At 26.9% G+C, this 24,031-nt stretch overlaps 1 protein-coding gene across 2 annotated transcripts; it reads right to left on the bottom strand.

Moving 5' to 3' along the window:
* Positions 1-10,771: 10,771 nt before the first annotated feature.
* LOC129287140 (NAC domain-containing protein 35-like) lies at positions 10,772-12,760 on the bottom strand. Of its 2 annotated transcripts, none has more exons than XM_054923294.1 (4): positions 12,572-12,760; positions 12,180-12,472; positions 11,624-11,892; positions 10,772-11,068 (listed from the first exon to the last, which is right to left on the bottom strand). In XM_054923294.1, the coding sequence occupies exons 2-4, from the start codon at positions 12,412-12,414 to the stop codon at positions 10,772-10,774; spliced, it is 801 nt and encodes a 266-aa protein (XP_054779269.1). In that variant the 5' UTR covers positions 12,415-12,472; positions 12,572-12,760. The 2 variants fall into 2 exon arrangements, with proteins under 2 accessions (XP_054779269.1, XP_054779270.1); XM_054923295.1 differs by having other exon boundaries at positions 12,180-12,475.
* Between the last annotated feature and the right edge of the window lie 11,271 nt (positions 12,761-24,031).

The following is a 24,031-nucleotide window of genomic DNA, read 5'->3' on the forward strand; positions in this document are numbered from 1 at the left end:
ACTTGTTAGCATGTTTAAACATGCAAAAGTGAACTTATTAAAATTCTAATTTATATGCAAGGCTAGTTGCAAAATGAGAGTTAGGGTTTACATATTAACAAGCACTAGCACAAAAGGTATTTTTTGCTACAATTAAAAAACATTTTTCACTATAGAAGATGATGTATGGTAAAAGCCAGTGTGGTAATAAATGACGTTTTTCATCATAGTTTATAGAACTGTGCCAAAAAAATAGCATTTATAACCACAAGTTCGAATTAGACCTATGACCATAAATGGTTGGCATAACCATTTATGGCCATAGGTATGACTCATAACTGTGATCGTAAATGACATTTTTAGCCACAGTTATTTGCTATAACTGTGGCCACAAATGCTTTATTGTTTTTAAAAGAACCACTTGTAATTATTTATATATATATATATATATATATATTTCATTTATAAAACTTGCATTAATATATAATAGCAGCTCTAAAGACTAGTGCTTCAAGTACAAACATATCAACTAAATATATGCATTTCAATTACAAATATATATAAAAGAATTTACTTTAATCTTGTTAATTCTAGAAAGAAACTAAGCCAATTGTTACATATATGTCTCATCTCTTACTTAGAATATGACTCTAAACTTGTAACATGTTATAAATTCAATAACAATAGATGTATAAATAATAATTCAAGTATAAGGCAAGCTTCAAAATACAAAGTATTGAAAACATATTATTACCTTATCAAATGAATAGATAATATCTTAAGTGATAATTTCATACATGAAAAGCATCATGTAATAACCACACTCTACACTTTTTGGTTGTCGAACATATTATTAAGAAAATAAAATTAATTTAATACATAAAACCAATAGTATAATATTTATTACAATTTGAGAATAAATTTGAAATATTTGAATATGCACCCAATTGATTTTATTTTTCTTCTTGTCAAATTTATTTACTAACTTTTAATAACAGAGTAAAGATCTATTATCAAATATATATATATGTACACACACAAATAAAAAATATATACTAATAACATCACAAAAAAAGAGTTATTCAAAAAATTTATGATTCAATCAATGATTTTGTATCCTTGCTTACTTTCCATTGTAATAGAACTTAATGTAAAACAAAATGAATTATAAACAAATATTAATTATAGTTCATGATTACCTAATTATATTCAAATATCAACAACTAATTTATCTTTTGAAGTTTAAAAAAAATTGATAGTATAATGACTTATAAATTGACATTTCCTGGACATTAAACCCTCCAATTAAGGTTATTGGTTTCCAATAGATCACTAATTTTAGCAAATTAAATCCAATAGACATGATATTATCTAGAAAAAATTAATCTTTTAGTCCTCTAACTTTTAAGTTACTTGTAATACAGTCCCTCAACTATGACTCGCTGTGACTCAGTCCTTCAACTGTAACTCGCCTATGACTCAGTCCCTCAAGTTTTTGAATTACTTACAAATTAACCCTTAACCTTTGTTAATTTTTTTTCATGTTAGCTTATATCTCACATTAATGAATAAGAAGAGGGTATTTTAAAATAATATATGAGCCTTTTTTTATCCTTCTTATTTGATAATTTTTTTAAAAAAATTAAAAAAATAAGGACCGAATTATAGGTAAATCAAAAGTTGAGGGACTGAGTTGCAACGAGTCATAATTGAGGGACTGAATTACAAGTGAGTTAAAAGTTGAAGGACTAAAAGATTAATTTTTCCTATTATCTATTTATCAATTATAATCAACCAGACAATTAACAAAACATTATCATAATTAATTTCAACATATTAAATTCAATGCATGACAACTTAATTATAATTAAGTTTAACAAAATTATAATTAAAAAATAAAAAAGACAAAGGGTGCGTGTAAAATTATAATTCCAGAGATTTTGCATGTTATGTGAAGTGTAGACCCCCTAAAACTCATTCTAATTTCAGTTTTTGATTAATGCAAATCATGTTCAGATTAAGTTATGCTGTTAATGGTTAAGTACATTGGCCATTTGTTTTCAAATTATTCAAATTCATAGCATCAAGTTTGATATACATAATTATGGTTCACCAAAAATGCTGGAAAAAATGTAATAAAATGCTGGGAAAATGGGAAAAATGATGGGGAAAAAGTAAAAGGAAAAAAAGCTGGAAACATGTAACAAGTGCTGGAAAAAATGCTGAAAAAAGGAAAAAATTGGAAAAATTGGAAAAAAGTTTTAAAAATTGCTGGAAAAATGTAAAAAAAAAAAAACAAAAGTACCAGCTGAGAGGCGGCAGAGTGCTAAAGGGAAAGGATGAAGGTGAAGAGCTGGAGGTGCACTTGCTAGGATGTTTATTAAAGTAACAGGTTTAATGAGACCTGTCGCCATTTGTCTTTGTTTTTTTTTTCTAAAAAAATTATTACATTAATTAATAAGTATTGTAATTAATAATTTAAATATATTAAATTTCCTATTTAGTTTGTAATTTAATTTTATTAATTAAATTAATTTTTAATTAAATATTATTTAATTAATTTAATATTTTAATTTTAATTAATTTAATTCATTAATAACTTAATTTTTTTAACTTTTTTAATTTAATGTGAAGACCAATGGCGACAAGTTCCATTAAATCCATCGCTAAAAATAATTTATGGTGGCAGGTTTAACGGGACCTATCGCCAAAAGTCACTTCAAAAAAATTAAAAAAAAAATAGAGATATATGGCGATAGGTTTAATAAGACCTGTCATCATATTTCCTCTATTTTTATTTATAAAAAATATCATTTTTAGTTTATTTTTATATAATAAAAATCATATTTTTAACAGGCTTTTATTACAAACTTTTTAAATTATCTCTTATAATTTTTCATTTATAATCATAAGAAATAATTAATGAATGTTTGATTAACACAATTAATAAAATGCATTGTAGTTAAATTTTTTTATGTTTAGATATAATCAATATATTTAATTGATTTTTTTAAATTGTACTCCATCTATTAAAAAATATAAGACATTTTTTGAGGAGTTGAATATTCAAAAATATGAGACATTTTTATTTTTTTGAGGTGTAATCATTATTTTTTTAAATGCTCCTATTGATAATGACTTTATATTTATTGTAAGGTGTTTAATAGGGGTATGAAAAGATAGGATTAGTTAAAAAGTAAGTAACTACTTTATTTAAGAGTAAGATTCAGTTAAAAATACCTTACATTTTTAAATGGAGGAAGTATTATATAGTTTTTCTCTCTTACAAATACAAACAGACGTAGTATGTCTTTGGTTTTTTTTAAATGTATTGCATTAATTATTAATTAATTTAAAATAATTAATTATTAATTAATAATTATTATAATTAATAATTAATTATTTTAAATTATTAACTAATAATTTTAAATTTTAAATTACTAACTAATAATTTAAATGTATTAAATTCTCCTAATTAGTTCATAATTCAATTTTACTAATTAATTAAATTTTTAATTAAATTTCATTTTATTAATTTCATATTTTAGTTAATTAAAATAAATTAATTTATTAATTACTTAATTTTTCTAACTTTTTTTATTTAATGATATTTGATGTGTCTGAATTCACAACTTAAGTTTAATTAAATTAATTAATTAACTGAAATTATATATTATTAAATATATTTTATTAATTAATTAAGTTTCTTAAACACATTTAATATATTTTAAATTAATTAATTAAAATGAAATGCAATTACAATAGCTGACGGTTTTACCCACCTAAAAGAAGACCTATGGCAATTGCCTTAATGAGACTTGTTGCCATAGGTCATTACTCAAAAAATAAAAATAAAAATGAAACGTGAAAATAGGCGAACGTTGTAGGAAAAATACATATGGTGACAGGTTTTATGAGACCTGTCGTCATAAGTCTTTTTCATAGGAAAATTTTAAAGTAATTATTAATTAATAATTGTAATGATTAATAATTAATTAATTTCAATTATTAGTTAATAATTTAAATATATTAAATTCTGCTAATTAGTTTCTAATTTATTTTATTAATTAATTCAATTATTTAATTAAATGTCATTTCATGAATTTCAGATTTTTATTAATAATTTTAATTAATTAAGTTAATTTAATTTATTAGTAACTTAATTTTTATAACTAATTTAATTTTTTTAATTTAATGATATTTAATGTCTTTGAATTTAGACAAATTAAGTTTAATTAAATTACTTAGTTCACTAAACTTGTATAATTAAATTAAGCTTATCAATTTATTAATTAAGTGTCTTGACACATTTAGTATATCAATCAATTAATTAATCATTTTTATTAAATTATGTTATTAATTAAAATTTTAAATTAAATTTGTAAAATTTAATTTAATGATTTATGGCGACAGTTATTACTTATAACTGTGATCATAAAATTTATAATTTTCTATTTATTCATAAGTTTGCCACTATATCATTTATTATCATAATTATTTTGGGCAAAAAATGTATTGTTAAAATCTTATTTTGTACTAGTAAAGTTAAAATTTTTAATATGATAAGTAAAGTTAAAATTTTAACAAGTTCACCTTTTCTTAAAAAAAAAATTAGGATAGAAAGAAAAAAATAAAAAAGAAATTAACACACTAACACATGAAAACGGAAGCGAAAAGAACCTAAAATACAACCATGGGCATGCTCATTCTTAGACCAAATTCTAAGATAACATTGTTTTTTGTGGGGCAATAGTATAATTAAGATTTTATGTTTATTTACACTAATGCAGGTACAATTAAAGACCCGAATCAAATAAACCAAATGTAAGATCCACAAACACACGGGGATTATTTGAGCACATAGTTGTACAAATTGTACACACAGTCACATACACTAGCTAACAAGGAATAATCAATCACAAAGGAAATTTTCTGAGATTTTTTACCATTTTGGCCTGGGAGCTAAGGATATTATTGCAATTTAATTTCTTTGTGAGAAAACACAGGCGCACCCAATTTTCTCCTTTCTTTCGCCTCCTTTTTGCATTTCTTTCTATTATATTTCGTGTTCAACTAATCTTTTGGCATAATAAGAGGATATATATGTGTGTGCATGTATATATATGTAACTAGCCCTTAATTCTACAGGTTGATTATTGTATTTGGTTATGGTTTAACAACTTCAATCGAGTTGTGTGAGATCAAGTATTTGGACGTTGAATAGCTTGATTTTTCCTTGTTAGGTAAAAAAAAAAAAAAATCCTACCGGTCTCCCATAATCATTTATTAATATATGCTTGAAACTTTATCAGTCTAGCTATTAATCACATGAGAAATTACGTGGTCAGGGTTAACCTAAACGGAATGCCTTTTAGTAATTTGGAAGTCGCTAGCTACTACAAGATCAAGAGGCGCACGGTAGTCAAATGCTAAGAAATAATAAAAGGCAAGTAATATATATATAATCAAATTAATTTGTAATCAATTTAGTTCAAAATCTGGCTACTAATTAATACTCCCTTTAGTCCAATTTATAAGGCAATTTTTTTGGCAAAATTATATATACTGATAAAACTCATTAAATACAGTTTACAATGTCATTTTTTTTATAAACTTTTAAAAATACTTTTATTGTAATAAGAGAGCGAGGACTAATTCCTACAATGCAAGCTAATTTCTTACATCCATTTGTTAGCCTTTTTAAATACATCAACCAGTTAGTGTTGTTGTTTCGAGGAGATTATCGCAGATGAGAGGGTTGGATTCAAACCTCGAATAAGGTGATGAACATCACTGTTCTTCACAGCTGCAAGCTAAGTGAAAATCAAGAGCTCTGAGTTCAATTTCGACGCTGAAGGCTATCAAGTTGGCTATATATTTTTGTGAGGCTGATGAAAATCACCCAAATGGAGGGAGAACATGAAGGCTATCTAACGAAGAGAGACCTTCCAAATTCCTAAATTTTTCTCTGTTTTTTTTTTTTTTGGGGTCATGTGATAGATGGGAAGTTAATTCTACACCCTGTTGTTCCCAACAATCAGATAGATCTGATGGTCATTATGAAAGCACTTCCCAGGCACTGCGCAAAATCCGTATGGGAGGTGATCCAAATCCAACAATGGAAGGTAATATTAGAATACTCATCATTAACCAAGCTTCAACCCCCCCCCCCGGGCCAAAAAGTCATCTTAGATTTTGTGAAATCAAATCAAATTACTTTTAAAAATTCTTATAAAATGGGATGGGTGGAGTATTAACTATCATTTATAGTTTTACAGTATGTTTAATATATTTCCTTTTCAATATACTTGATTTGCTCGAATAATTAATTAGGTGAAAACATAGATTGTGTAATAGTATATGTATAATCTCCACACGTTTACTCTGGATATGATAAAACGAAAACAACCGAATAATAACATTGAAACTATTCTTAGTGATAATTTCACACACATGACAGTTTCAAACAAAATGAAGAAAAAAGCATCAGATCATGCATCACACTTACGTAATAGCTACAGTATAATAGAAATAATAAATACAACAATGAAAGAATATATGTGTGTGTGTGTGTGTGTGTGTGTGTAATATAAAAGAAGAAGAAAAGAAATAATAAACTTGAAGACAGAGGAGAGGGAATATATATATATATATATATATATATTTATACTGAATTCCCTTAATTATTCCTTGCTTTTCATCTTTATTTTTAGTATCAGTTATATCTAATTAGTAGCTTTTATGCATGTAAATATCCTTTTTGCTATATATCACTCTTGATTTACCTTCATAGTTTCTATTGAATTTGATGACTTGAGTGTTGCATATATATCATAATGGAGTTATTATAATTAATATATATCTTCCTCTATACCTCTATTATATATTTAGATCCTTCTCTTCTACTAGGTCTACACACACATGTATAGAATATCTGTGATGAAGAAATTTGTATTTATTTCATCACACACATATCAAACCCAACAATAAACTTGGATTAATCACCATAATTGTACATATACATATACACAGTATGATATAGAGAATTGCTTTCCATCAGGATCTCTTTTTGCTCTCCCTAATAATTAATCAAATTCTAAGGCCCCGGTTGCTGTCAAATGGATGTGAAGTGAAGAACAATCTGTACTCTCTCCCTCCCCTTCTTTCTCTCTATATTGTCCATTGCATAAAATCTGTATGGTGAATTTATAATTAATTTGTATTTTTTATTATTATATTTTTCAAAGTAAGGATATACAATAATAATTGGGAGAGGATCATGGATGAGATGTAATTACTAGTGGGTCTCAAAAAATTTGAAACTTTAGTTCAGTCCAAGGGATTAAAATAGAAATAATTTTAATGATAAAAAGATCAAAGTACTCATCACTTGTTATGTAGAATCATTAGTTATTAATTTTTTTATTTCACTTGTTAATTTACTAATATGAGTTATAAATTATATAAATTGATATAGTAATAATTATATAATAATTGACATCAGTTGTTTAATCACAAATAGCAATATCAATTGTTAAATTATTAACTTTATTTGTTAATTTACTAACATTAGTTTTAAATTATTGATAGGTATTGTAAGTCAAAACTGATATTAGTAAATTAACATATAAAATTAGCAATTTAACAACTGATATTATTACTTATTTGACAAATAAATATAATTTACAACTCATATTGGTAAATTAAAAAGTAAAGTTAGAAAATTAACAACTAATATTTTTATATAAAAGTGAAGGATACTTTGATTTCTTTGTTATTGAAATTATTTTCATTTCAATCCTTTTGGACTAAACTAAAGTTACATATTTTTTTGGGACCCACTGATGATTAAGTCCCATCTATAGTCTTTGATTGAAATTCTCTCATAATAATTTTCATCATCAGTAAAATTTTAATTCATTATACTTTTATATTTTTTAATTTTATGCACCGAACAAGTTTGAGAAATTCTATGGGTAATTCATGATTCTAAACCCTAAATTTGGGAGCGGAGGGACCTTTGTTTATTTTCATGCGGGCAACACCAGCTTAAGCTTTCAAGGTTGCCTATAATAATGTAATTGGGAGAAAACAAATGGGAGATAAGCAGAAGAAAGATGCCATATATATATATATATATATATTCAAAATTCAAGATTCAAATTTATTAAGTTTAACTTTACTTAATGTGAGACTTTTCACTTCAACTCAATTTCACCAAAACTTGGACATCTTAACAATTTTATTTCAAGTAGAAGAATTCAAGAAAGAAAGAAAGAAGCATTTAATTGATTCATGTTAATTTAAGATATTAATTTATAACTTAATAAAAACTCAAAATATAATTAAAAATGTAACGTTTAGTTTATGCATATATACAAATTCTTTTCATAATAATTTGAGCTATATAAAATGACTTGCTTTTGAAATTCTTCATTTGACACGACAACAAACTACTTTAACTTTAGGAATACATATGTTTTGGCTTCTTGTCGACCGTTAGTTATTAACGTTTTATGTCGTTTTAACCTCAATTTATTCATTAAAATTTATACTTATTCCAATTATTTAAAGTGGTATAATTAATTTTCCCAGTCGCATCGTCCAAGAGCAATCGTAAAGACAAAGGTTGAGACGATGAAGGGGTAAAGGGTAATCGGGGGCGGTGTAGGAAATAGGAAAAGTAGTAGTAATATTTGTCAACTTCTTTTAATCTGTATATAATTACATTAACTTAGATTTTATCTTTTACCTTTCTCTTCTGTACAGTAATTTTTAACATTTTAAAAAATTATTTTTCATATTAGTAAGCCTCTCCCCCCAGTCTCATGTTTTCTTTATTTTTTATAAAGATTTTAAAATATATTTTTTTACAACGCAGTGTTTTACATCCATATGTATATATATCATTCATACCACATAATTAAAATCTTACTGATTCATCACTATATATAAACTGCTACATGTCATAACAAATTGTTGTTAATTTCAAGAGAGATTGGAAATGACTCATCAGCTTTTGTGGGTTTGACTATGTATATATAGCTGGAATCTGATCCTCTAAAGTTGACTATTTCTCATCTCATCTTGACCAATTAGCTTTAATTAATTGCAATCTAATAAAACACCTTGACATGTAAATATATAGACACAAACTTAACTATTTCGCTTCAGGAGGGTTTGGTAAATCTGATCCTTCACCAACCAAAGAATCAAATTCAATTTACCATAATTCAGTTTTCTGGATGTGTGTATAAATATTATATATATGGGTCCATCCTCTTTAATTAATCTCTAGAACTCTAGAAAGTATAGAACATGAGATTTTTCTCTGCTTTGCATGTGCATAGTTCTTAATTAGGTGCCGCTTTAGTTCAAAAGTTAACGGCGCCTAGATGATGATCTAGCTAGAATCCTAAGTTTGATCACATCTCTATATATTTTCTGTTATTATTATTATTATAACTAAATTAGTTGAAATCAATGAAGTTGGAATCTTCTGTTATACGGAGAATATAGGCCACATTTTGTTTGAAAAACTTCAAGCAAGGGATCAAATATAATTAATTAGACTACTATACCGCTCTCCATTAAATTAATTATATTTAATTACTGCTTATTTCCTCAAGGGTTTTGAATCAAATAATTGGTTAGTCTGTGTCCCAGTTTTGAAGTTTATTATTTAACCCCCTCAGCATCTAAGCTTTGAAGAATATATATATATATATATATATATAAAATGAGCCTGTTAACAATAAAATACATTATTATTTTGGCCAATTAGCAATGGAATTATGTATTGTTTTTAGCGTTTTTGTGATTATTTATGTTTGAATTAATCGAACCTATTGCCAAATGAATCATATGCAAGTTGGATATAGTATTTTAAATCACTAAAAAGAAAAGTCTACTTTGAATCTAATTTCACAAAGAGAAAAACTGTAGTATAAAATTGGGCAAATATATGCACTTCAAGCACATGCCATCTAAATATATTTAATTCTAATTCAGTTCTATTCATTGATAATTAAGACAATTAACATGTCATGCATATACACCAATTGTTAATTAAAAAATAAACACCTAATAATTAAAACCCTAATATAAATATTTGTGCTACAAATAATGTTAACAGTTGAAATTATTTAAGACATATATAGATGATCAAGTAGTGCCTCTAATCTCCAAACACATAAATAATGTATGTGCAGTTCACAGAGGGGCTATCATCATTATTATAATATCACAAATGCAGAGAGAATAATAAAGTGAGAATATAATTACTTGAAGGACATGTTGCTGTACTCTCTGTTATTACTGTGCTGATCAGGTATGAGATTCCACTCCCACAGTTTATTATCAGAGAAGGTCATGGCGGTGGTGGTGGTTGTCGCCGGTGGTGTGATCGTTAACGGAAACGAAGTCGGTAGAGCCGACGGCGGACTGATCATCAGAGCCGTTGGTTGAGGTTGCAACAGCAAATTAGAGAACTGTTGTTGTTGGTGGCTTGGAGTAGTGTTGCTGTTGAAGTATTGTTGCAGCTGATTATAACTCAACAGCCTATTGAGATCCTCCGCTACGTTTGACGAAGAAGCCGGGGAAGAATTGTTAAGATGACCAGGTGCGAGGAAGAAGGAGGAAGAAGCTTGAGCTTGCTTCATTATCAATGGCTGCATATTGGTGAGCATGAGTAAGTCTTCGTCCTCAATTAATGGAAATGGAGGGGCCATTGTTGAAGTTGATGAATTAGGGAATGTAGCAGCAGGGTTGCTTTGTTTGGAAAGCCCAAGAGCTATAGAGACCCCTTGATTATTATTATTATCATCGTCTGCAGAGGTTTTTCCAACTGATCCTCCGTTCGATGATGATTATAGTTACTCATCATCGTACTTGGTCCCACGAATTCTATGTTGTTGCTCTGTTGATGATGATGATGAAACGTTTCGCTGCTGTGCTTGCTGATGCTCTTGTCTGATGAGTGCGAAGAAGCTCTCGAGGATGAAGATGGCCTCGTTGGCAGACAACGAGGAAGTGAAGGGTGGTCTTCTACTCCTGGTCTCTTGTACACACGACACAGTGATATCTCAGCCTAAACAAAAGTGAAAAATGGACATTAACAATAACAATTCAAACCTTGTATTATTGTCGAACAACATATCACACGCACAGATCGAAGCAGTAATTTGATGAAGCAGTTCTTCGTTCTTCGTATGATACAAAAATCGAAGTTATTTATAATATAATGCAACTGTGTTTGGTCATGAGAAAATATAGTAAGTATTTGATTGATCACACAGCCGAATTTAAAGCTTTCATGCATATAGTGAGGGATTTCTGCAACAGAAGAATACGATAACATTTTAATTATTGTTGTCCACGAAAAAAGTAAATGCTCGAACGGTGGCCAGTTTTAAATTTTAATTCCTTCAATATCCCATCCCATCGATCCCACACACACATTAATTATGCCACAGCTTTGTATCCTCCAACAATTTCTCTCAGGCTAAAACAAAAATTGTGTACCAAAACTAGGGTTACAGTAACTTGTCTCTCTCGAAACATTCTTCTTGTTAATTATTTAGTTGCTATGAAACAGAGCCGTATTAATTAATTAGTTAATTGAGATATGAATTATGAACAGTACCTTCTGGTATCGTTCAGTGTCGTGATGAGGCAAGCGATACTCGTTCATGATCCAACTGGTTCTGATACCTTTGGGAGCTTTGCCGGAGTAGAAAACTAGGGTTTTCTTGAGCCCAATCGACCGGAAGTTCTCAGTTCTGATCATTCTATCAGCTCCGGTGGCTTTCCAGTATCCCGACGTCGTTACACGGTTCGGCCGATCGCCGTTTCGATACTTTCGATCTCTCGGCACATAGAAATACCATTCCTTCTCCCCAATCGCCGCCATGGCTGTTCACGCATACACACCATCAAACTCAAACCCAATAGAACATATTCAGAACTAATCTTTCTTGCTCAATTGCGAAGCTCAAAGGAAGAAGAAGAAGAAGAACTAAACAGCACGTGTGCATCTATGTTGCTATGAGAATGTGATGGAGAGGAGTTCGATGTTCTTAGGCTAAAAAAGCAATTGCTGAAAACATTCCTTGAAGAGAAGGGAATATTATTATAATAATAAAATAAGTGTCGTGTGTGTGTGTGTGTGTGTGTGTGTGTGTGTGTGTAACTAGGCATACCAGGAAGCTCCCAGGGGTCATAGCGATAGAGATCAAGGAAAGTAATGAGCTCGACATTGAAACGCTTTCCCTCAACCTTACGGCGAAGGTAGAATTCCACGAGTTCTTCTTCTGTGGGATGAAATCGAAACCCCGGCATGACCATGTCGAGCTCGTGGCCGTCGTCGAGCTTTGCAGTGGTGGTCGCAGCCGTGGTGGCCGCGTCGTCCTGGCTATGGCTGTGAGCGTGACTCATGGTGGCCTGGCCGGTGGATGATTGAAGAAGAAGAAGAAGACGATGACGATGGAGCTTCCTGCTAAATTGCCATATAAAACAATGAAAAACTAACAGGAAATTAAGTTGAGAAATATAATGTAAGAAGAGAATGATAAGTGGTGCGTTTAATTTATACCCCAATATACAGCAGAGATGAATTGTACGATTTGAGCCGTGGTGATGAGAGATTGATGGTTAAGATTATGGAGCAGTACGAAGGAAGAAGAGAGCATTCATGTTTTAGTTTCTCTATCTAGAAAATGGAGATGTTGGTTAATTGGAGTGAGAGGAAGAAGAGGAAGAAGGGGAGAGAGTTGATAGAAAGATCTACATAGCATTCAGGGCCTACAGGGGGAAGGAGAGGGAGGGGGGGGGGGGGGGGAGGAGAGAGGATGTAGTGTTTTTAAGAGAAGAAAATGACATTTCGAGAAACAATACAGCGTGGCCACAACCCTTAGCGGTGCCTTTCGACCTTTCTCCAACTTACATTATTACTCCCTCCGAAAATAACTATATTGTACGATTTAAAAAATTAATTAATTATAATAATTACATCTAGAAATAAAAAATATAAACTAAATATTTTTATATTTAATTAAAATAAGACCACATTAATTATTTTTTGTGGATGAAATTATAATTTTTTAAGGGATAATTTAAAAAAATTATAATAAATACTTATTGGAATAGAGGGAGTATGCCATAAAGTTACTTTACATTTTTTCTCTTTTAAAATTTACAGTTTATAATATCCTCTAACAACATTAGCGCGTTTTATTTGTCTCTCTAGCTCTCAGGTTAAGCTAATGGGAAATGACACTTAGGTACGTTTCATAATATCAATGTATTTAATGACAATTAGGTTTAAAAAATTGTTGAAAGAAAAATTATAAATATGAGAATATTTTTTTAAATCAGATATTTAATTAAGTCTCCTATGTTAGTGCTCCTGGTGATTTACAACTGATATTACCATATTTACATGCAGCTTATCTTTTAGCAAATTTTTTATCCCTAATTATTATTAACTTGAATTTTAGAGAATTAACTGGATGATATTTCCCCTAAGAGATTTCAATTAATAATCACAATTACATTTGGCATCATGATCATCTGTCTATATATCTATATATTAATATAAAATTTTTTGTAAGTTATACTATCTTTTCAAAACAAGATGCATTATGAAAAATGTAAAAAGATACAAAATGGTCTAACCATAAAATGAATTTTATTATAATTAAAATTTAACTTCAAATAACTGGAAGTTAAATCGCTCAAATAATTAAGCATAAAGAGTCAAACCATGTAACTCGTAAAGCAATAGAGTACATATAATGAGACAAGACTTATAATTTGGCTTGCCATAGAATTTATATTTTAGTAGGAGTAGATTGGCAGTATTAATTAGGATTTGAATAACCTGTGCAATGGAGGACTATTCTATTCTATTTATTTAAAATCGTAACACTCCAAAATTTGATGATATTTTTTAAAATTATATATTTTTGAATTCGAAAGGTCTAGTATATTCCAGATTGCGAATCACCTTATCTCACCTAAACACTCGTGTGTTGTTTAACCAAACAAACAGAAGCAGAAAAACTTTGTTCTCATTTCCTCCCTAGCCACTCTATCCTTTTGTCTCTTTCGAATATAGTCAGAACGTGATTATTGGGTGTAAAGTCAAACTATTTTAACTAAAAATAGCTCATTTTCATACTCATGGATCCGTTTACAGTTTTCAATTTAACTAAATCTTTTAACTTTTACCCGCGTGTCTTGACTTATACAATAATAAATACCTGATCCTTTTTCATGGGTGATAAAGAAGAGGCTCAGCCGACACTAGAGAGGTTATCAGATCACTGTCCATGTACTAATTAAATGTAAAGATTAGTATAATTAAAACACCAAAATAATATTTTTTTTATAAAAATATGAGTAAGAAATAAAATTACTCTATTAAAAATTATTTGAAATTTAAGGGACTTAATTGGTGCTAATTTTTTTTTATTAGGATTTTTTAATAATTTTTGGGTTAACAAACTATGAAATTAACATATATTTTAAAGAATGGGCAATATTGCTCTGTTTTTTTGATACATGAAGGGCAATATTACACAATCATTAATTTCAGGGCACCTAAAAGAAAGTTCAGAATTGAATTAGCACCTTAATTAAGCCTACTTATTATGATCAAGAAGTGGTGTTGCTCATTTATATACTTTTCTTTTCTTTCTTTCTTTTTAAATTAAACGATCAACTACAAATAAAGCTAAGAAGTTAAACAACGGACAGTTATTTAAGTTAATACAATAGAAATTATGAAAACACTTAAAATCTAAAGATTTCTACCACTGGGACAGGCGCTGAGGAAAACTTTCAACCCAAGAAAACGTCCAATCTTGCTGAAAGCTAAGCTCTATCTAGGATCTCCCTATCAAACCCCAACAATTTAACTTTTCCCAATAATAATAAAAAAAGGTCTTCTGTAACCATCGTTAATTATCTCATGAAAGAGTCTGTGAATTTAAAATACCAACAAAATAGTATAACTTTTGCAGAGTTCTTGATTATAAAGTTTTCTTTAGAATTTAGGGAGAAAATTAAAATAAAAAAGGGAGAAAATAGACAAAAGTAAAGAAAGTGAACTCCATATGCTTGATCTTGACATAAATATTATCTTAAATAGATAGCTTGATTATATACTTAGCCTCATATATTTAAGATGCTTGTTTTCAATTAAATCAATGCAAGCATATTATATCAAATATACTCTTCCGATCTTTATTATAAATAACTTCTAACTACTTCACTAAAATCAAGGATAAGTTATTGTGTCATTAATTTTGTTCAAAAATATATTATACTTCTTATTTTTCCCTTATTTAAATGAAAAAAATTTAAATATATATTTTATTTCTCTCATAGTTAATAAATTTAAATAAAAAAATATTAAAAAACATAATAAGCATCACAACAATTATCTTATGTTAAACACCAAAAGTTCTTCTAGAAGGTACCCTGGTTTGGAGAGTATAAGGCTAAGTATCTAAATCTTTCCCTGTCATAAATACACTATTAGAGTAAATAAAAATATTAATAAAAGATAAAAACAAGAAAATAATTAATATTTCTTATAAATTCTATAGATACCAATATTTAAAAATAAAATAATCTGAAGTGATCGTTATTTTGCAATGGACGGAGTAATTATATGACAATTGATTTAGGCCCTGTTTGTTTACTTCTAAATAAAAAATAATTAATTTTTAAATAATTTATTTATTTTATGAAAAATGATTTTCTTATGTAAAGGCATGATGAAAAATAGAAATTATTTTTGTGTTTTGTTACAATTATAAAATAAAGTTATTATTCTTTATTTATTTTTCAGATTTTATGATTTTTTTATAATGTTATGTATAAAAAATGATTTTTTTATTTATTTTCAAATTTTATGAATTTTTTTTCACATCTTCATGGCATTTACCCATCATACACTGTATTAGATTATTTTTAAAATTTATTTAAAATAGTCTTTGATATCAAAATAATCATAAATGTACTTTTTTCAGATTATGATTATTTTTTTAAAAAATTAAACAAATATTGTAAAGTTTCATAAAAGTGACTTTTAAAAACGTAATATTTTTATTAAAAAAATCTTAAACAGTGGAATATTTATTTTTGTTTCTCACAAGTGTTTGGAATTGACATTATCCAGCCCGCCTTATAACTTTGAACAATTGACTTATTTTGTAATAAACTTTATGTCAACATTTCATTTACCTGATAGTCAAAATTTAGGTTATAATTTATTTTGCAATAAACTTCATGACAAAATTTCACTTAGATGATGGTAATCAAAATCTAGGTTGTCTTATACTAAATTGTGCAAAAGCTGGTGGGAACAATGCAGTTGAATTCAAACTTAAACAGTGCCCCAGAGGGGAGTTTAAAAATAAAACCATGACTTCATATTACAAAATTTTAATATTTAAAAAATAAGAGAGGCAGGTGTTGAAATTGGAGAAGTATCAGACAAATCATTGAATCAATTTAACTTATGGAAGGAATTTTTTGGTACAAGCTTCTCGTCTTATTTGATACTCTCGCTTTCTTTTTTAAAAGAAAAAGTCACTTTCTCTATTAAAAAATATAAGACATTTTTTAAGGAGTTTTATATTAAAAAATGTAAGATATTTTTAGTTTTTCGAGGTGTAATTATTGTCTTTTTTTTAAAAGTGCTCCTATTGATAATGACTTTATATTTATTGTAAGGTGTTTAATAGGAATAAATATGAAAAAATTGGGTTAATTGAAAAGTAGGTAACTACTTTTTAAAATATGAGATTCAGTTAAAAATGTTTTACATTTTTGAATGGAGGAAGTATTTAATTTACCCATTAAAAAATAGTTTTAACTAATTTATGCTTGAAAATATTTTCTTTTTTCCTGCTTCTTCTTTTAATTAGTTCTTTTCTTAACTTTTCTACAGTGAGCCAAGTGTTTTTATTCGTTGATTACGGACGTTTTAGGAAAAAAATTTAATATATAGCAATTTCTCATAAAAATATATGTAAATTGTCTTATAAATAGGAATACTGTGCCCTTCAAAATGTTATCCTATAATAAGAATAGAGAGAGTACAACTATAAAAAAATCCAATTAATATTTTTATAAAAAATGACAACGTTTATTGTTAATTAATAAGAACATGAGATCGTTATATGCATCATTCTTTGGCATCATTGTGCAGTCTAAAGAGTATAATAAGTGTTAGATTCTCTAATTTTTCGCACAATATAAATTAGGGTTCTCATTGTATTTCATACAATTATGTTAGAAAAAGTTCAAGGGAAAATTAAATAAACATTTTAAAAAATTTTAAAATTTTAAAATTTGGTAAGATGTACTCCCTCCGGACCACAAATAGGACATCTTCTAGAAGTTTTGCTTGATCCAAAATATAGGACATTTAATAACTTTTATAATTTTTTTAACTATACCCCCACTTCATTCATTATTCTTTTGAAAAAACGATGTGCTAAAATTTTGATTACTATTATCAAAGTACTTATATAAGATATTAATGAGAGTAAATTGAAAAGATGTACATTTTTAAAAAAATTAAGATTTTAACTAACATTTTTTAAGAATTGTGAATTAATTATCAATGCCTTATATTTTAGTCAAGAAATTAATATTTCAACTAATATATTTTCAAGAGGGATTGCATATTATTAGCTACTTCTATACCTGCAGTTATAATAAAACTACTCCTTTGGTTCTATTTATAGGGTAGAGAGAGAAAAAAAAAATTTAATCCTATTTACAAAGCACTTATCAATTTTCAATGCTCCTCTTTACATTTTTACTTTAATTAAATGTTTTAAATAAAAATATTAACAATAAAATTTAAGAATATTTATTAGGGGTAAAAGTGAAAACTTATTAAATTCTAAAACAAAGTTAATAAAATTTAAATTTTTTTATTATTATAAAACATGTTGAAAGTGACTTATAAAATATAAAATTAAAAAAAATAAAAATTAATCATATTATTAATTTAATGTATCACTTTTTAACGAACTAACAGTGATGAGTTGTACCATAAATTAATGAAGAAGTGGACTCTCATTAATTTAGTCAAGGCCAGAATTTAATGTATATGCTGTCACATAATTAATAGTGCATGTATAAAATAGAGGAAAATCGAATATAAGGCCAAATGTAATAAAGGAATTGGTGAGAGGCCACGAAGACACAGTGAGAACATGTGGGGGCAATAAAGAAAGAAAAATGATTTATGGAAAATCATGAATAATGAATTAAAGCATACATTTATACATAGGGTGGCTTAGCTGCTTCTTCTGCCCAATCTTTCTTATACTTAATTAATTATATATATACATTATTTTTGGATGAGTCAAGACTCAAGAGAAACCCGTGACTTTTCTCTTACGTGCACATTTAATTTAATTTAATTTATTTATCCACATTTGTGTCATTTTCGGATCAATATGGGATAAAATAAAATTTGTTGTCATATCAATGTTAGTATACAATTCTGGTGTTTTGATAATCAGTTCTTCAAAGAACTATATTAATTATACTGATGATATGACCAGTTCAATAAACAAAATTATACTTCATTGATAAATTGAAGGAAGAATCACGCACACTAAAAGACCAAAAGATTAAATTAAATTTAAATAAGAACAAAAAATTTTGGAAATTAAAAATAAGAATTAAAGGTCCTTTAATTTATTGAAGAAGTATAAAAGCTTGTTATTCTCATTCCATGATTTATCATTCACAAAACAAAAAGTTGAAAGCGAGATCCGCTAATTTATAAATTAAAAAGTTATCAAATGTATCATTGTTTGAAAATCATTTTTCTTCACAACTTAACAAAATTTACTTACAAATGCGTACCTGAAGAGTTCAAATAAGAGTATGAAAGTAACAAATCATTAGAGGCGTATTTCACTTGCAAATTCTTGTTTTGATGATTGCAATTCAGGGAATTAGTGAAAGTAGTAAATTTTTAGACCAATTAATTAAACGATATTTGATCCTCATTTTGAATATTTAATTCTTTTGATCTTTATTTAAGTTGGTGGATTATTTATATCTGTACTAGCTAGTGCCTAGTGCGTGGTGACTGGAGAAGAATAGACATTTTCTTTTTTCTTTTTTTGTATTTCATTGACCAAGTATTACAATATTCTCCAAGAAAGTGTAAGGTAAAATTTAAAACGATGTCTTAATTATCATATAGTATAACCCTATTGTTATTGTACATATTTGACTTTTTATCCAAAAAAAAATATAACCCTACATAAGCCAATTCAAATTTGTCAGTCTTAAAATTGATTTGCACTGTATTTGAACACCACGGAATATCCTTCAAAACTTTGTGCGTTTATTAATTACTTAATTTGGCTCACAAATTTCTCCGTGATCTCTATCTCTCAAGCATTATTCAGTTCCATCGATATCACCTTCATAAATAAATAAATATGCATTTTGGATAAAATAATAATTAAGTTAAAATGAACAATTCAACTAGCTAGCTAGTAATGATAATCAAATCCACTTTAGAAGTAAGTTTAAAAAATAACATGTGGCTTCTAGTATAAATATGATACTCCCTTCATTTAAAAATATAAGACATTTTTAATTGAATCTCATTCCCTAATAAAATAGTTACCTACTTTTTAACTAATCTTATTTTTTTATATTTACCCCTATTAAACACCCTACAATAAATATAAAGTTATTATTGATAGGATACTTTTGAAAAAAAAACAATAATTATATATCGAAAGACTAAAAATATTTTACATTTTTAAACACTTAACTCTTTAAAAAATGCCTTACATTTTTGAACGAATGAAGTACTTCATTTGTGCCACAATATAAATCATATCTTCTAGAAGTTTTGTATTAAGTAATTTTTGTAATTGTTTTTTCACGATATCCCTACTTTATTTATTATTTTTTAAAAAATAATGCATTAAAATTTTAATTATTATTATCAAGATACATATATAGTATATTTAATAAGAGTATAATTAAAAAAATTAGAGCCGGTAATTTAGGCCAAGCCCGACGGGCTAACCCGAACTTACCTGAAAAATTTAGGGCCAAGCAAAAAAAAATATTATTTTTTTATTATTCAGGCCTATTTGGGCTGCTCGAATAGGCCTGAGGAAATTTAGGCCAAGCCCGATCAGGTTTGAGCTTCGCCCGAATAACCAAATAAAAAAATAATTTTTTAAAAAATATACAAAATATGATAAATATTAATTAATTTTTCAAGTTTTATGTCATTTTATACCAAAATACTATATATATAAGTGTTTTAATGTAGTTATTTTTTAAAAAAATTAAAAATAGTTATATTTCATATTTTTATTATTTTTAATCAATAAAATATCTCAAAATAATATTTAAAATATATTTTAATATTTTAAGACCCAATTTTTTTAAAAGAAATTTTGAGTCCTATAAATCATTTCATATAAAAAATAAATTTATATTTTTTATAAATTAAGATAATTAATTTTAAAGTAAAAATAAAATTAAAAATAATTTTAAAAATAAAATTTAGGCATGTACGAATTCCTGACTCTACTACTAGATAAACATAATAAATAGAATAATATTCTTAAATAATTACTTAGTTATTGTCCATGCTAGATTTGGTTAAAATTAAGAGTAAACTAAAGTAAGAAAAGCAATATAAAAAGTTAAAGAAAAATGATTTCAAAAAAATAATATTTTACTCATAATTAAATAATTTTTATATAATATAATGATGGCAATTTTTTTATATCATAAAATAAAAAGTACAATTTACCTAAAAGTTATTAAAAACTTTAAATTAATTAGGATAATAATTTTAAGTTAGTAGTGTAACTGTGATTGAATTGAGATCAATTTAATCATAATTAAAATAATATAATTTAATTAAAATATATAAAATATTTATATATGACTATGATAAGAGCAATATTTAAATAACTAAAATATTAATTTACAAGTAAAGGAAACATTCATGAATAAATTATACATAATATAACAAAATAATAACAAAGCTATTTAAGTATAAAGTTAATAAGTTATTTTTTATTTTATTCTTTTAAAATTAAGATAATATTTTATGCTTAGTAAAATTATTTAAAAATTAAAATTGGTTCAAAAAATTTAAAAAAAATACTTAAAAAAAGTTTCGGGTATTCGGGCCAACTGGAATAAGTCTGAAGCCTGAAAGTGTTAGGGTCGAGTTTGGTTATATGAGCTTTTTAGAAGGGGTAGGATACTTTAAGTTCGATCCAAATAAGCCCGGTCCATCCGAATTATTGGCTCTAAAAAAATATATAATATTTTAAAAGATTAAAATTTTAACTATTTTTTTTAAGAACCGTGAAATAGTTATAGTAGATAATTAGAAATTTCTTTTTTCCCCCTTGTCACATACAAGCCAATCCATGTCGTATTACGAAAACATTAATTCATCCGCCAACTTAGTCTATAAGTAATTCAAGAAAGAACAAAAAACTTTGATCTCTCTCCAAAAAAGAACTAAAAACTTTGATCTCTCTCTCTCTCTCTCTCTCTCTCTCTCTCTCTCTCGATCGAGAAGTTTTTCACAAAAATACAAAGAACATTAAAGGAGGAATTTTTTTTAGAAAATGACATCTCTCTATGCTGTTATCTTAATATACACACTCTCCATTGTCTTTTATACGGGCAAAGTTTAGAAGCTTTTTTTTTAATCCTTAATCAAATTAATAAATTCCTAAACAATAATCTAACATGGCTATTAATTATAGGAAGGGTAAAAGTGAAAAGTTCCTTATTTTGTTAACAATGTTAATTAATGATGTAACGATCATTTTTTAGTAAGTACTAAATCAGCTAACTTTATATAAAAATTTAATTAATCTTTACCTTTACTCTTATTAAATATGTATATTTTAATATATTTTTTTCTTACCAAAATTATTAATGGGGGTAATGGGGCAACTTGCATTTGTATAAAATTTAATGATATGATTAATACATAAGATAAAAATATTTTTTCCGTCTTATAGATAGGACGAAACATATTATTATATTATTTCAAAATCAATTTTTATCAAAGTTTGGTCAACCAATTTGTGTTGATAATTAATCATAATATGCAATTAGGATTTAAGAAACGTGCTTGATCTTTATAAACAAATAACAATGAAGTGAATTAGGAAAATTTCACCCCCGTTCTATTAAAATACACTTAGTAATGGTCAAGCCACATAATCAGATACTGATGACTTTTTCTATGTCTGATCAGGCTCTGAGCATTATTTCTTGGGAAGGTCATCAATTAAATTATTATTAAATTAATTAGTTTTTTTTTTTCCCCAAGAGAAGAGGCCTATCACTTTCAAAATGGACCGACCTTGTCCAATCGATTTTTCTTTTTTGTCATTGTAATTTAAATCAGGAGCACTTTGCAATGAAAAAATTGTCTCTTTTGGGAAGTTGTTGCTTAGTTGCATATCAGCCTTCAGAAATAGACTTTTTTATTATTGTCCAAATGTTTTCTTTTATTTGACGTGTGAAAGATGCCTGTGTGTCCAACAATTAATTACAGTGGCCAATGAGCTTGTGTAATCTATCCCAGTTAAATAAATGACGTGTGTGTGTATAATACCATATATATATGTATGTATGTATGTATGTATGTATGTTACATAAAAGAGTACAAAATAACTCTTTTTAGTAAAAACAATTAATTTGTAATAGTGAGAACATAGTCTGACAATCATAGTTAAATAGTAGTTTCATAATAATGGCCAAAATGAGGTTAATTTTCAATGATATAAAATAAGTACTACCTCCATATCAAATTATAAGATATTTTGAAGGAGTTTTTCTATCTCAAAATATAAGATACTTTGGGTAGATTAAATTTTATTAAATGTATCAATTTTAATATTACCCTTTCTCTCTCCATAATAAATTTTGTCATTTCTCTTTTTAATATATTAAATTATGAATATTTTTAGAAGTTTATATTTTTATTTTAAAAAGATAAGATTGTTAAGTGTATTTAATGAGTTTATTAGCATGCGAGATTTTATTTAAAGGTATCTTATAATTTGAGATAAAGGAAGTAGCATTTTTAACCTCGTTGTTATGAATAGAGATTCGCAGAATTTTTTTTCATCTCTAAATTATTACTCTAATTTTGATATATAACACTCTCTCTCTCTCTCTCTCTCTCTCTCTCTCTCTCTCTCTCTCTCTCTCTCTCTCTCTCTCTCTCTCTCTCTCTCTGAGATATTAGCCTAATAAAATAAGGGAGAATGATAAAGAGGTCTTAAAAAGATCAATTAATTCAAGTTTGGTTTAAATATTAAATTTTAAAAATTTGCAAGTCCATCTCTCAATTTTACAATTGTCTTGTGATGAATTTACAACTTATTTTTTAAATTTTAACATGTATGGTGAATAAAAAAATTATTTTTCTATTAAAATTTAGAATATAAGTTATAAATTTATCTCAACGGTGTTGTAAAATTGAGAGGTTAAGTTGCAAATTCTTAAAATTTAACATTTGAGATCTAATTTAAATTAATTGATACTTTTAGGATCTTTGTCATTCTCCCATAAAATAATACAATAGCATATTGTATATATAAACTAGTATTACACCTCGTTGGGGTTGGGTCTAACAAAAGGAATTAGTCCCTTATAATATGGTGAACTAATGGTTGAATCCCTGTTAGAAGAGTTTCTCATCACATTTAACACCTGATGATAGTACTTGAACAAGATTGCCTTCAATAAGAGAATAAATATAAAAATTTAAAAAAATCACAAATTACACCTTATGCAATGATCAACACAACATTAATATTATGGCAGGACTCAAATACTTAACTTTATATATTTAATATATTTTTCTCCAATCAAATCAAGATAAATGGATTTAAATATATTAATAAGAAGATTTATTATGAAATAAATAATCTATAAAAAATTTCATAAAAAATCTATAAAAACCTACATGTCATGTTTTAATTGAAAATAA

This window comes from Prosopis cineraria, unplaced genomic scaffold (assembly GCF_029017545.1).
Source record: "Prosopis cineraria cultivar Desert tree isolate PC_DT_omini unplaced genomic scaffold, ASM2901754v1 PC11, whole genome shotgun sequence".
NCBI lineage: Eukaryota > Viridiplantae > Streptophyta > Magnoliopsida > Fabales > Fabaceae > Prosopis > Prosopis cineraria.